The following is a 16011-nucleotide window of genomic DNA, read 5'->3' on the forward strand; positions in this document are numbered from 1 at the left end:
AAATGTTCTGAGATTGCTTGAGATTGGATTGCTGTATATTTTCCTGTTGTAATGTTATATTTTTATAATTATTTTGTTATGCGCTTGTGTACATTTTATGGAATGGGCGCAATATAAATGAATAAATTATTATTATAATTATTGAGAAACGGCTCCCTCTGAAGTGACGTAGTTTTCGTGAAAGAAGTAATTTTCCCAGAATTTGATTTCGAGACTTCAGATTTAGAATTTGAGGTCTCGAAAGCAAGCATCTGAAAGCACACAACTTCGTGTGACAAGGGTGTTTTTTCTCTTGCAACTCCGACGACCAATTGAGCTCAAATTTTCAAAGGTTTGTTGAGCATTTTATGTTGAGATACACCAAGTGAGAAGACTCGTCTTTGACGATTACTAATAGTGTCCTCTGTCTTTAATGTAAAGTAATTATTTATATTTCTTGTGAGAATTACGGACTCCCTTTACAGTTTAAAGAGTAAAGTTGCCCCACAGAGGGGTTTGGGAACACAATAATGAGCGAGGGTAAAAACATTAGTTGGTAGGGCTATTCAAGATATCAAACCATTAACCATTTTGTGCTCTTTTGGGGTTTTAAATGTATAGGCAAGGTTTCTGCGGGCTGGGGGGGGGGGGTGGGGTTGAGAGATCTCGCCCCTGCAACCCCCTCTGCCTACGCCACTGGGTTTAGCTAAGAACTCAGTAACTTACTAAGAGAGGAAAGAGGTTAAACAGTCTTAGTTTGTTATTATTCGGGGAAGCAACTGGGGAAAGTAGTACCTCATCTTTCACCTGCAACAACCTGATATGAATTTGGTCGAACTATAGTAAAACTGTTGACTTCAGAACTAAACAACAAAATGTAAATGCGACGACGAATGATAAAACAAAAATCCAAAGACTTATTCTACTGGAACTTTTAATGGAAGTAATCTTTTGATCGCAAAGGCCATGGATGCCAACATGTTGGCGAGTGGAAGGTCCCCTTACGTTTTGATTTTACCGTCAGCCCAGAAACCGACAGTTTTGATTTTACCGTCAGCCCAGAAACCGACAGTTTTAGCCAATCAAAAGGAACCTTCGTATCTACTTCTCTTACTAATTAAAATTATACCTACCGGATACCCAAACACCTGTTTCAGAAACCACAATCAATCAATTCCCAGAAATACTTTTCCAACCTAGTATTATTAATGATTTCTTCGTTAGATGACACAGTTCCCTCGTGACTAATTCATGATAATGTTCCCCTCCTTTTTGTCGCCTTTATACTTGGTGGCGCCCTTTGAATGTTCAGGAAGTTCCCAGACACTCTTCAAAGTTATTGCTCACTCTTGCATGTTCCTCAGCCAATCACATCGTCGTGATCAATAATCCCCAGGAGAGACATTTATTCTTAGCCTGCACTCTCACTCACCTCTCTATCCACCCTTCTTGATAGTTGGTAATAATAGAGGGTCACAACGGGTTTAGTGATGGCTGTTTCTCCCTCGGTGCGAACTACCGGACCAGGTACGTGGCGTACCTGGGCGGGGAATACCTTCGAGACAACGGTAGGCTATTTCACCGATTCCACGGTGGACTCGACCACAACGGAGCAACCTACTACTACATATATTCAGGAGCTTACAACGACAGAGACTGACGTTACATGGACTAGTCATCAATCGACCGTTGAATCTACCACTTACGATGGGTCTGTAACTGACTCGCCTACGCTCTCATCACAATACTCAACCACAAATTCAACGCTTTTATTTAGCGTTGCGTCGGCAACGCAGACGGTTTTGTATGACTCTGGGACTACCGTAGAAATTGTTTCCTCTTCAACAATGATGGATGCCAGTTCAACCATGGGTACGATTTGGCTGAATAATAACCATTCCTTCGTGGATATTGTTACGGGTGAGCCACCAGTTGAAGACACACTCGCAAGAGATATCATCGTAGGTATTTTATTGACAGTTATTGGAACTATGACCGTCTTTGGAAACACTTTAGTTATTCTTGCTATCTATCGAGAGAGATGTTTAAGAACTGTAACCAATCTCTTCATTGCATCTCTTGCGTCGGCTGATTTCATCATTGGAGCAATAGTGATACCATTCGCGATCTACCATGAGTTGCGTTTTGGTAAGTGGGTGTTTGGTAAACCTTGGTGCGATATGTGGCATGCAATTGACATACTGGCATGTACTGCATCTATAACCAATCTGTGCGTTATTGCTGTGGATCGGTATTGGGCAATAACTCGCCCTATGAGTTACCCATCTCGAATGACTAAGAAACTTGGAGTCCTTCTCATAGCATCAGTTTGGGTTTGTTCAGCACTGATTTCCTTCCCCTGCATAGCATGGTGGCATGCTGTAGAACCACCAGACAGACCACAAACAGATTGTGTCTTTCCAGAAGATGCGACTTATTTAATCATCTCATCCTGTATTTCCTTCTACATCCCATCCACTATGATGATTTTTATGTACGCCCAAGTCTACCGGACTGCTGTTGAACAAGTTAAAGTAATCCGTAGTGGACAGAGAAAAGTTAGCGTTGGTCCAAAGCAAGGGGCAATGTCCCTACGGATACACCGAGGTGGAACATTGAATAACAACCACAGTTTAGCAGGTTATAGCAATGGTTATAATGCTAAGAGTAGTGGAGTAACAGGAGGTGGTCATCATCATTGTGGAGCTAAAGGTGCTGTTAATAATGCTAGGAGATCTTTATTAGCGGGAATGAATCGAGAACATAAAGCCGCTCGAACTCTTGGTATCGTTATGGGAGTCTTTATCATGTGTTGGTTACCATTCTTTATCGTTAATGTAATGGCACCAGTTTGCCCTGAATGTGTGGTCAATCCACACATTACGTTTCCTGTTGTGACATGGTTGGGGTATGCTAACAGCGCTCTAAACCCAGCCATTTATGCCTTCACCAGTCGAAACTTTAAGCGTGCCTTTATCAAAATCATCTGCGACTGCCTGCCAAAACGGTATCACCCGGAGAAATGGGAAAAGAGACGGAGACCTCGCCGTGCAATGTCAATGAGTAATATGGAACCAGACTCATCCTACACCACAGTGGAATATGGAGAGAATATGGTAGTCAGGCCACCTGACCACCGGAAGGTCGACTCGTCTACATTGAGGTCACCAGACCACCGAAAGGTTGAGTCGTCCACGGTCAGGTCACCAGACCACCGACAGGTCGATTCGTCGACGGGACCGGCCAGGTCACCAGACCACCGGAAGGTCGATTCGTCGACGGCCATTTTGAGCGGCGGCCGACCTAACCTTTACGCGTTACGGCAAACATATTTCTAAAAAAGTGACACTAAGTAGGTGTTTTATTTCACAGTTCAATGCTTTATCTATGACTTAATGCAATGTGTCGTGTCGTGAACTTGAGAACGTTGTTTTTTATAAAAAGTAAATTATAAATATGGAGAGAATATGGTAGTCAAGTCACCTGACAACCGGAAGGTCGACTCGTCTACGATGAGGTCACCAGACCACCGGAAGGTCGAGTCGTCCACGTTGGGTCACCAGACCACCGAAAGGTCGATTCGTCGACGGCCATTTTTAGCGGCGGACGACCTAACCTTTACGCAATACGGCCAACATACTTCTAAAAAAAGTTACACTAACTTGTAGGTGTTTTATTTCGCAGTTCAATGCTTTATCTATGACTTAATGCAATGTGTCGTGTCGTGAACTTGAGAACGTTGGTTTTTATAAAAGAAATTTATAAACTAATGCTTCACCAAAGAAGTCTTTAAAATAATTCATCATCATTGTAATTTTGTTTTGTGTATAAAGTGAAACAATCTAGTTGTCCACTTTACAAGGTTTGAAGTTGAGTTGATAAAATTACTTCGTCTTGAAGAAGCTGAACTAAAAGTTACTGCAGAACCGAAGGTGTTAACTCACACCTTTGTTGACATATTTATTTATCTTATAAACGTGTTGTGTACTTTTTTGGTAGAGTTGCAACACCTAAAAGTATATTTTTAACAACTCATATTACATGTCTTACAGACGGCATTGTCATGGATACTGTTTTCAATGTGTTAAACCCAAAGTCATTTTCACGGCATGTCACGTAATTGCCAGGGGCGGTAGTCTACATTGTCAAAGCTAGCTGTTATTGATTCCTAAATCGGATAAGTGAAACAACTAAAAGTGTAGAACAGTTGCAGCTGTACTGCAATATGACTGTTTACTTTACCTCATGCTAGGCCCGTCTAATTATATCTACGGACAAACCAGCCACAAAATCAATGTTAACAGTGATTAGTAATTATTGATGCTGGGTGAGATATACTGACGGAAACCCTTCCGTATTGCCACGTGTTGTCCAACTTGGAGTGAGAAAAGCAGATGGCTTTTAGCTGGCCCGGTGGGGAAAATGAAAGAAGGAACAGTTATATAGTTTTGTATTAACTTTGTATGGTTTAAACAGTATCAGTGAATATGGTAAACATGGAGCACATTTCTCTGAGTTATGTATCTGTTAATTTGAATTTTAAGTGTAATTCAGTGAGTGGGACGTAAAACTGTTAAAAACAAAATGCAATTTTGTGTGCCAGAAAGGTTGTAGGGCGTATCTAACATGTTAATTTTTTGAGACAAGAATACTTGTATGTGCGCTATATTGTCAATAAGTTTGTATAAATGGCTGATTGATTGATTGATTGATTGATTTGGTGGTCGGTCCGTGGATCGGTCGATCAGTCGAATGATTGATTGATCGCTTGATTTTTGATTGATTGACCGGCCTGTTGGTTGGTCCATATAGTCATCATGTTTGTGGAGCGATTTCTTCGCTGGTTGAAGATGATTTTGGATCACATAGTTTGTTGATTATATTAATTGATCACTTTATTGATTGTTTTGCAGATTTTGTTGTAATTTCGTTCATGTTCTTTTCAAAGCGTTCACTACGTAACATTCGCATACCATTAAGGCTATGGAATCTAAATTCAGCTCACCGGCTGAGAGGTTCCTTTGCCCGAAGGACCGGCTGAGAGGTTCCGATGCCCGAAGGAATAATTGTTAACTTGATTTATTTAGTCGATGGTTGCTACTTTGGTTTCAATTTAGATTTGTTGGATTGCACGACTACAACAATCAACAAAAGTATAGCAAAGCAATATACACTTAGCTCTTACTTTATTGTCTTTGAATAAAGTCCAAGGGATGTTTAAAGCAATGTATATACATCTGGTCTTTGCTACCGTTCGATTGTTTGAATCCAAACGAAATGTTTTTTTTTCTTCAAAAGGTGGTCGCGTTTTTGAGATATCGCCGAAATTCAAGAGCGAAATGTACAAAGAATAATCTCTAACAAGAATAGACAATCTGAGAAGCGTTTCTGCAGTAACGCTTTACGGATTTAATGTTTTGGGCATAATTTACATAACCACATTACTTCTAAGTGAAATGTTTCTCAAAATAGCTTTCGGCAGTTGATGTCGGGTTCTAACCAACAGTTTGTATTGCCATTCAATTTAAGAGTGATTACCAAACGTATACCTTCCCTTTAAATCTTCCCTCGTACTGGACTCAAATCAGTTCCAATAAATCAAACTCCAATGTTTGTTTTGCAACAGTCATTTTCAATGAGTTTACCATTTTTATTGAACTTTTATAATGTGTCATGGCTTTCATTGTAATGATGTGGAAGATGTATTTGTATAAGGTTTACTATTCTAATATTCTATTGTATTTTTTCATGCATTGATTTGTGCGAACAGCAGTGAATGTTGTATCGAAACTGTAGTATTTATTATAAAATATTGTACAATTTTGACGATGTATTTTAACGGAATAAGAAAGACGCTGTTCTTTTATAATCTTATGAAATAACAAACCATGAATAAGACAACATGGTGCAACTTATGGAAACTGGTTACAAATTAATTACCATTCCGTTGTGAATTAATAAGCAGGGAATGTGCTGAAGCAACTGAAACATACTTTATTATTTTATTAGAAATACTCAATAAATAAAAATGATAAAAATAAATAAATCAATCCTTATTCTTCAGGGAATTTATTGTCATATTTGGACAAAGACTGTATAATCATAGGTCATTATTATGTTTTGCGGGCTATAATTGTTATTGTTGACTAATACTTTCACCTCTAGTTACAAAGACAACAAATTAGATCACAAGGTTCCCTTTGAACCCTTCAAGAAGTAGGGCCCTAGTTGGTCGAAGACAGTTTTCAGGTACAGTAACTAAACAACGTCGGAATAATTCCTATTTATTATTAACATTGAATATTTTTAAAATTACTATGACTTCTTTCTAACTGTCCACTGGCTGGTCCATTGGTCATTTATTTATGAATTATTTTTAGTACTAATTGTTGATGTTTGTCAAAGAATTTAATATACCATGGAGAAATAATATTGTAGAAAAAAAAAATATCAACAACTAAACACGAACTCTCCAGAAAGGTGAATTAAAAAAGTCACATTAACAAAGTATTTTTCAAAGAATGGTTTCTATAAATCGCAAAAGGGCTCTCAAATACTTATTTTGTCCTGATATACAATTTACAAAATGACGTCATTAAGACGAATGTTTTTCAACAAAAGAAAGTATATGAGCCTACATTTATATGCAGTTATTAACAGTTAAATACATCAGTGTCATTGCTTTAGATTACAAGTTCCTTATCATGTGTGAAGTATATTATGCTTGGTACATTAATATTAAAGCTGCAAATTATTCTATTGTGTCTAACTAACAATTCTTAACCCTATTTAATGTACTATTTGGTAGCGTTATTAGCAAGAAGAGTCAATTGTATTATGAAACTAAACTCATCGTTAGCCTTGCTTCAAGTTGATCTATTTTTGTATGACTGTTTCGTTGTTATTTGTGATCATGTAATATTTGTGATGCCAAATAAATTTCCTGAATAACATAATAAGAAAATTGAATAATGGTGTACGGCGGAGTTTTATCAGAGTTTATAGCCGGAATCTAGCTCAGTGCTTACTTGATATGTTTTTATGATTTTTAAGGAAAGGAGAAACCTCAGAGTGTGCTGGAAAACAACTCAGCAGGGAATTAGATTTAGCCAGCAGTAAGGAATGCATTTATTCATGCTTGGGGTTGAAATAGAATCTAGCCGGACCGCTGCATTACACAGCCCTCTAGCTCATTTTCATATATTACTTAATTGACGCAATTGTCTCAAAATGGAGCAATATAGAATCGAACAGTGAAGCAATTTGACCACTCAGAGAGCGTCTCGATCGGTCCCTCCTAGAGCAACTCTAGGAATTGCTTCTTCTTTTTCTGAAAAGTATTTGTCCCAAGAAGTCCCCCTAGAGTATAGATCTTGTGACTGATGTAGGTGTTGTTTTATATACAATGTCAACATGTTTGACATCAAAACGTTATCAACATCCGATATCATAAAAAGCAATTCACGATGTAGTCATCTCTGTAGGTCTGTGTTGGTTTGATGAATCCCAAATTAGTTTGTCCTATATTTATGATTTACAAACACGTCACAAACAAGAATTATTTTGGAAGATTTAAATAGAAGAAGCAATACGGCGTATACGGTATTGAGTTGTTGATTTTACCTCTACAGTCTTATGTCATCGATCCTCAGTGTAATGACCGTTATAAACCAATCCATGGAAACGGGACAATGTCCTCTACTTAGCTCAGATTCTTTGCTGATGTCATTGCTGACGTCATAGTCAACTTCTTAAACCCTTCTACAGTGTGCCATGATAAGGACTTTACCCAGGATCGAGTTACCCCGACTGGGGATGTATATCGTTGGCTGCAAGTCTAGAAATATGACAAGATTGATTGATTTCTCGCCTGACATAATAGTTCAATCAACCTACATCTAATGAAATTTAATAATAAATTTCAAAAGCACACTGTACTATTGTGTAATTGGAAGTTAACACATTGGGGACGAGAAAGCACTGACGACCGTGTTTTGTTCTATCAAACATAATGCAAAACAGGCGCTGTAAAAAATATCAAAGATATGCGAATCGCCTGCAATTTGTCATCATCGTCGTAACTAACACCAACGGTATTAACTGTTAGTAAGTGTTAATGTTAATGCCATCACGTACAATGAAGTGCGTAACTGATTACAACATGGGATCACGTCATATGTAGTCCAGCGCAGTATACACTTAACAACAAATAAAAGTAACAGGTTTAAATACCATTGAGACATTATTTCGTAGAAACAGTAACTTTGGAGATTGTCATACCGTCTTATTTACACATAAAAAGAAGATATTGACGGATGACCCACTAGTGAGAATTGCGGCAAGGATATGACGTCATAAATTAGTCAGTTATCATACTCTAGAGACAATCAACAAGAGTTATGACCAAAACAAACGTAAGAGGTTGAAGATGACGTCATAAAGTGACTATACACAGGTGTTCTTTTAAAAACAGTGACTGTCATTTCTGTCCCTGGTCTAACTGAACGGACTGCCAATCTCTTCACCGGACCAATTGGTGTCCATAATCCATCAATGAAATAGACAATGTGTGTACGAAGTGTGTCTGGCTTAATAATAGTAAGTGCCAAAAACGCCTGAAGGCTTGCTCCCTGGATATTACAATTAAAGAAACTAGAACGGTGTCAGAGTAAACGTAGTTGTTATGGATTAAGCTTTTAAGAAGTCTGTCCAATCAAACGAAACAGAGGTAAAAGAACTGCCGATCACAACAAAACATCTTCTCTACATAAACAATATCGCAACAAAGTAGCAGTTGGGACACGCAAAGCTTTATTTAAACAGTGGTAAGACTGTTTTGATTGACGGCTCACAAAATTACGACAGAATATTGAAAGATTTGTAGCGAATAAAACTAGCTTCTCCACTGCCAAGAAACCATTGCACAATGTGGTTATTCACATCGCAGGCTTGACATGTATGCAAACACAAGCTTTATGGAATGGTCAAAATGTTTTCTAGATAAATAGATAATGACATGTTTCTCGAAGGCTAAATGACAATACAACGAGAACGACTCTGTCGGGGTCAAAACGTCAGGTCTTAACTATTTTTGTGCACTTGTCATACAGGTCCTGTTGGTTATAGTAAGCAGTTTGAATTAGCTAATTCTGCTTGCTAAATAACAAGACGCGACCAGCCCCATTAATAAACTAGAAAAATTGATTATTATAAAAATAGTTTTTCTCACCTTTCGAGTCCTCTACATTTTGCTAGATTCCGATCAACAACAATTGCTTCCAATGTATGACAAATCTGAATAAAAAGCCTGAGGGTTTTTGAGATTAAAGACCCGAGAGCAATTGTCGACAATGAGAACTACGAAGCCTTTATGAGAGCAGGATGAGAGGTGAGAGAGTAAATGAAATCAGACAGGTTGCACTGGATGGCACTTTAGCAAGAACTTATGGCGTCTTTGTGACTTTACGGAGCTGGTATGCTTTCCAGAGTTTAACAATCCTCATTGACTTAACGCTTCATGCGTTATATCTTAGAATGGACTTTGTGATTTAAAGGGCTGGTATGTCTTAGAGTTTAACAATCCTCATTCACTTGACGCTTCATTAGTGATTTAAAGAGTTGGTTTGCTTTTGAGTTTTTGACTTAACGCTCCATGCGTTACATCTTAGAATGGACTTTGTGATTTAAAGGGCTGGTATGTCTTAGAGTTTAACAATCCTCATTCACTTGACGCTTCATTAGTGATTTAAAGAGTTGGTTTGCTTTTGAGTTTTTGACTTAACGCTCCATGCGTTACATCTTAGAATGGATTTTGTGATTTAAAGGGCTGATATGTCTTAGAGTTTAACAATCCTCATTCACTTGACGCTTCATTAGTGATTTAAAGAGTTGGTTTGCTTTTGAGTTTTTGACTTAACGCTCCATGCGTTACACCTTAGAATGGACTTTGTGATTTAAAGGGCTGGTATGTCTTAGAGTTTAACAATCCGCATTCACTTGACGCTTCATTAGTGATTTAAAGAGTTGGTTTGCTTTGAGTTTTGACTTAAGGCTTCATGCGTTACGTCTTTCACTGCTTGAATTCCGTTCTGGTATGTTCGTCTTTTCTTTCTTTTATGCTCCATTCTTCTCTAATCTATTCATCAAATTGGTTGAATCCACCTCTATTTATTTTATAAGAGACGCCACCCTTCATTTGCTGAAGGGATGCCATTATGATAACTTGTTTGTGTGTATTTCCGCATCACTTTACTTCAAGAATTTGGTACTACTTCCAAGGAGTAACAATCAAATTTACTTTATCAGTATTTTGATAGAAATGTTCATCTACAAATGTACAGTGAGAATAGCGAGAATGTATTACCACGTCCCAGTACTAAGAATCTCCCAGTCTTTTGTAATTATTTTCATATGTTTCTCTAAATCTCAGTGAACATATAGAGAGAGTGGATATAGGTATTAAGATTATATGAGAGACACTCCATATATTCAAGTGACTACACTCCCACGTTTCAATGAGCAAATCTTTAACTTAAAAGAATGAACTTCAATATGAGAGACTTTGCGTACGTGATTACTTTCCTGTATTGAAACCTAGCCAGGTAATTGAAGTTAAATTACAAATCTCCACCGATCGTTGACGGTGTAAGTTACGTACCATCCGATCAATAATTCCTCTCACCATTTCTTATTTCTGGGGTTTTCTATAAAATTCAAACCACGTAAAGGGTTTAAATTCTTCTCAGATTAACGAGAAGTTCAATTCACGGCATGATGAAAACTTCTGAAGGTTCTGTCAAGACTGTTCACAATTCGCATACAGTTTGATTCATTTATCTCATGCCTCATGAACGAAGGATTTGCATTATGTAGTTTAGTTTATCTGTATATTTCTTTTGCCCCGTCCTTGGATTAAGTTGATTGAATTAGACTGTTTATTAATGTAGTTTCATGTGTGTTTTGATAATACAGAAGTATTTTCAGAATACTGGTCTGTGTTCGTTTTCCTTTAGAAACAAACACCAATCTCCTTAATGAACAGAACAATCGTGACAATGCAAAAAGAAGTATTTCAAGATAACATTATAGTTGGATTCATGAAGGCTCAATATGTAAATAACAGTAGATTGTATTAAATAAATTAAATAAAGTTTGTCAGAGTTGATCAGGAGGGACGTTCTTATGCTTTGAACGAGGCGGCAGTAAAAGTACATTTCCGCACATTTCACCTCAAAGTGAACACTGGCGGAATTAAGATGCGCATAGAATTAGGAGAATCTCGTTGACGATCTATTGCCAGCTTATGCATATAGGAATCGTCTAGGGGTTACCAAGTCAATACCTACCATCATGCACAATTTCCGTCTCTAACCAAGAATGCTTAAAAAGGTTGATTTTTGGTATTGAATTAGCATAAGTTCTGCATTTTTGTACGGCACAAAAACTTTCAACAAGAATAGTCAAAGCCCGGCGACAATACATTATGAACAGAAGCAGAGACAAACATACTTATATTTTTTCTAGCGTACTTTTCATAACATGTGTACAGGTTTTCTTCAGTAATCAAAGTTGATTTGAAAAACATGTTTTCGTTCACCATTTGGGAAATATTGCATCAAACAAGCCGCCCATTATAAGCAAATCGATGGCGCAATAAGCGACGAGGCAAAGAATAATACACAATTTGATAAATGCATTGCTTGTTTGGAAAGTACCATGGTTCAAGGCTCACTTTGCCTGTAATAATTCAACATCACACACACTCAAGATGTTCATAAATGAATTAGCTTTAAAGACCATTACGTCTTATTCAGCGAATTGTCAATATGCACCTTAGTTTAATGTACGTACCTTAGTTTAATGTACATGCCCACTTTAGACTTGACATCAAATTCCGTGAAATTAAATACAAATTGAGTTTGTTACGAGCGAGCGCACCACTTTAGATTTTCAACGAAGATGGCACTCCCATGGTTTGATTCATAGCTAAAAGATGGCTGTTCAAAATTATAATTTCTTACAAAATTATTCTCAAACTTGAATTTTATAATACACATTTATTGATTGTTAAAATCAACCCGAAGCTGACAAGAATTGTTCTGTCTTTTCCCGATAATTATTGAAATAAAAATCCAGTTTTCAGGTTCAACTAAATTCGTAAAACAAAAGTGAACTAATGCTAAAAACAAAAATAACCAATAAAATCACTAGTCTATTGTGTATGTTGTTATCAAGTAAAGCTGCATTGCCTATTGACTATAGTGCTTTAATAATGATGAACGATTAAAAGTAGTGGTTTGTGTCGTCAATATTCACGACTTTGGGCAAGTTGAATCTTCATGTATCGGGGCACAAGTTTTGTCATGTAAAGTGACGTCAATATTTATCCCTTCAGGGCTACCGTATCTAACCAATACTCTCTAAATGCAAAAGAGTACATAGACACTCTTTGAAGAGCCATAAAGGACAACTCTTTTTCGAGTGGTCTTTCACTCTTTTAGATTGAAGTTTGCACCTTTTTGAGTGATTTTCCACTCTGTAGTGAAACCCCTCTAAAAGAGTGAAATAACCACCACTCTTTTTGAAGAGCCATTTGACAACTCGAAATGTAAAGAGTGATGTTTTTCACTCCTTTACATTTTAGAGAGTACACGAACTCACTCGTCAAAAGAAACACGTTTTCATAAAATGAAGTGTTGACATGTAAGCAAACATTTTAATCTAAGTGCGAGGCGTGTCAAGATGCGAAGTCTTCGCATTAAACACTGTCAAAGTTGACTTTAGACTTGTAGTCTAAATTTTCGTTTAGAAACTTTGGCTTTCTCGAATAACGATTCGTGACCTATTATGTAAAGCTCACACAAACACATGGAACTCGATTGAAGCTGTTTATGGTGTTTGGTCAGTTCTTGGCCCGACGAAGTCCTCTTTAACAACATTATTTATCTTTCTACTTGAAAATAAATTTCAAAGTGTCACCTATACTGATGAGGTTGTTTGGAACAAGAATTGAGGAAACAATCCTTACATGAACGATGTACATTTTAAAACAGACGACAAAAGTACAGAAATATGTATGTATCAATAAATAAACAAGAGAAAATATTTCATCGTCATATTGTGAGTAACATTTGTCTACCATCACGAACGTTGTTATGACACACGCAGCGGCATATTACTGAATCTCGCACAAATATGATTTCTGAGTGTTTTTTATAATTAAAGGAATGTTTGTGCTATTTCTGCTCTAATATTTGACAAAGTAAATAGTGACGTACTATTTCGTGTGATCTTTAAGATTCAAGCTTTGATGGAAAGGTTTAAATATGTGACTATACTCTTACTATCCTCAGACGAGACAATAATTCTTTTCATTACCTAGCAACACTTGAGGAATTCACGAGGGACCTAGTCTTGCAGTACCCACCCACAGATGGCTATTTTATGTCAACTAAGTTTGTTGAGATATCGATTAAGCTTCATATGTATGGTTGACCAAACCAAGCTGAAGATATCGGTGGGAGTTTTACCGATTCAACCCGCCGGTATGCGAGCTGAGATGCGGACTGGGATAGTTTGAGTTTCATCCATGCAAACATCAATTCTGACAATGACTGAACCGTCATAATACCCGACGACTATTACAAGACTTGTTTCATTGTCACATTTTGTGTACATTTCAATCTATTGTATACGGGTAAGGGTTTTTCCAAAACTAAGTCAAAATTATTGCAAGAGTCGTCTGATTTAAAGAGGGTACAGCTGTCAAATCGGAATAATTTTGAACACAGGCGGCAGAATTATTTGACATTTTGAATGTAAGAAAATGTTTGGCCAAAGGATAAGTTAAAAATTCCATCTTACAAAATAATTGTCTTTTGACATTGATGAAAAATGAATGACAGACGCCTATTTTGTGTAACATCTTTCTTTAACGTGTTCGTTAAAATGAATAATTATTCATTACAACGTAAAGCACCAATGATGACGTCATACTGTTGACTCCATTTCATGAAATATTATTCATGACAATCGTACGGTCGTACCACGAAACAATTCGCCACTCGCTAAAATAGAGCATGAAAGTTGATTAATGATTCAACAGTCGTTGAGAAGTGAACGCAACTGTATAACTATAATTTCGTGTTTCTAATAACAAGAACGGACAAATGTAAATTAGTTCGTTTTGATTTTGATCACACGAACAGATATTTTACATGTTCAGTAATAATATGGCGCTTGTTTTAAAGATTGATGGTTTTTAAAAATACTTTAAACATATAGATTGATTCAATAATACAAGTAATGCTTATTTGCTGATATTCACAGGTTTTTCTTTATTATCCCTCCGTCGTATTCAGCCTTTTGATTTGACGTTTTAAAGTCAGTTTATAAAGATGTACGATGTAGAAGGAAAACTCATATACCGTACACACAAATTAGGCGTTAAAAACCTGCAAAAAAAAAACAAGAACAAAATATAGGCCCACTTTAAATTTAAATATTCGAACCTAAAAATGAAGTTGAAAGATGAAGGCGTAAAGCTGTATGAGAATGTAATTCCGACTGTTTCATAATACAGTCCATATATAACATCACCATAGTCCGTCCTCGGCGCGTATATAATATTGGCTTCTCATTGAGGCAGATATAACCTAGCGGTCTCAAGGGAGAACAACTTACAAAGGATCACCTCCGAGAAATTCACCTTAAAGAGTAGGCAAAAACCACTAGCCACGATCAAGTCATTTATTCGATTAAAGGTGCAACCGGTTAGAAAAATCGACCTGGTTTAAAGGAGGGAAATTGTGACCTTTAATGCCAGGTGAATATTTTGTACACAGCTTTCCTTACTCGCCTAAAGATGATTTGTATTTATAGGATGTAGAACGATAAGAACATGCATGAGTTAAAATCAGCCAGCAAATGATATACAAGTTACAGAAGGTCTTTGAGCAACTGGATACACTTGTAGGTCGGTTCACATTTGTATTCTGTAACTTACTTCATAAACTCTCCAGAGGAACATTGTCTTTATTTGAACTACGGAAAGTAGCTCAGAGGTAATTTCAACGGCGCATTTCAGATAAATTGAGTAAATATTAACTTTTTTTCGTTTTCTACCCCGAATGTACTTCTGCGCCAGTTTGCGACGTGAACTAGTTACGAAAAGGGACCTGGATGAAGTTTAACGAATATACTTTTTATTCATGTGTGTACTCAGCCTAAATATAGAACATTAATCAGAAATTCTACAAACATAAACCGACTGCAAACCAAGACTACCCTGCTCAATGTATCGCTGCAGGTTTACCGTTAGTAATAACAGTCAGTCTCAAACACTTCAATCCTCCTCGCTACAGACAAGTTTATTCTTTCAATTTGTTAGTTCATACTCATATCTACTGAAGTATGATACCTTTATGGTTTAATATGAATATAATGTCTTCGCATGTGTGTTCAATCAGATATAACCCACAAAGTTGTACGATAAAGAATTCTATATCGATATGTCTGTGCTTTGATTGATGAGCGAATTGTTTCAGTCATCATTTTCTCATTCAGTAAAGAAGACGGATCATAAGCTCAGTGCAGTCGAGGATTGGGGATAGCTATAATTACGTATTCAGGTGAGCACTGCAAAGAATCTCACAGACGGTTAATTTCAAATCACAAATGACTGCACGTGCACTCCACGGTTTTACTACATTCAAACTGTAGGACTATGGCGTAAGATTCTAGGCTGATGTATATAGTATCCAATGAAGGCACTGTACATGGACACTGTTGGTGATTACTAAAAAAAAAAAAAAAAATCAAAATAGTTGTTAGCATAAAAACATACTTAGTAACGAGCAATGTAGAGATGTTGATAGTATAAAACATTGTGAAAAATGTCTCCCTCTGTAGTTATGTAGCTTCTCACAAAATTGAGCCAACATTTTTACAGGTTTGTTATTTTATATGTATTATGTTGAGATACACCAATTGAAAAGACTGGTATTTGCAGTTACCAAAGGTGTCCAGTGCCTT

The 16011-nt window shown here is 36.9% G+C and overlaps 1 protein-coding gene across 1 annotated transcript; it reads left to right on the plus strand.

Annotated features, from left to right (window-relative positions):
* Positions 1–1433: 1433 nt before the first annotated feature.
* On the plus strand, positions 1434–6948 carry LOC117294840 (probable G-protein coupled receptor No9). The gene has a single exon (XM_033777376.1). The coding sequence runs from the start codon at positions 1470–1472 to the stop codon at positions 3315–3317; it is 1848 nt and encodes a 615-aa protein (XP_033633267.1). The 5' UTR covers positions 1434–1469; the 3' UTR covers positions 3318–6948.
* The last annotated feature ends 9063 nt before the right edge of the window (positions 6949–16011 follow it).

The sequence above is a fragment of the Asterias rubens genome, chromosome 9 (assembly GCF_902459465.1).
Source record: "Asterias rubens chromosome 9, eAstRub1.3, whole genome shotgun sequence".
Classification (NCBI taxonomy): domain Eukaryota; kingdom Metazoa; phylum Echinodermata; class Asteroidea; order Forcipulatida; family Asteriidae; genus Asterias; species Asterias rubens.

Bases quoted from the DNA above. Each gene is read 5' to 3' on its own strand.
- LOC117294840 (XM_033777376.1), top strand. From the start codon at position 1,470: ATGGCTGTTTCTCCCTCGGTGCGAACTACCGGACCAGGTACGTGGCGT.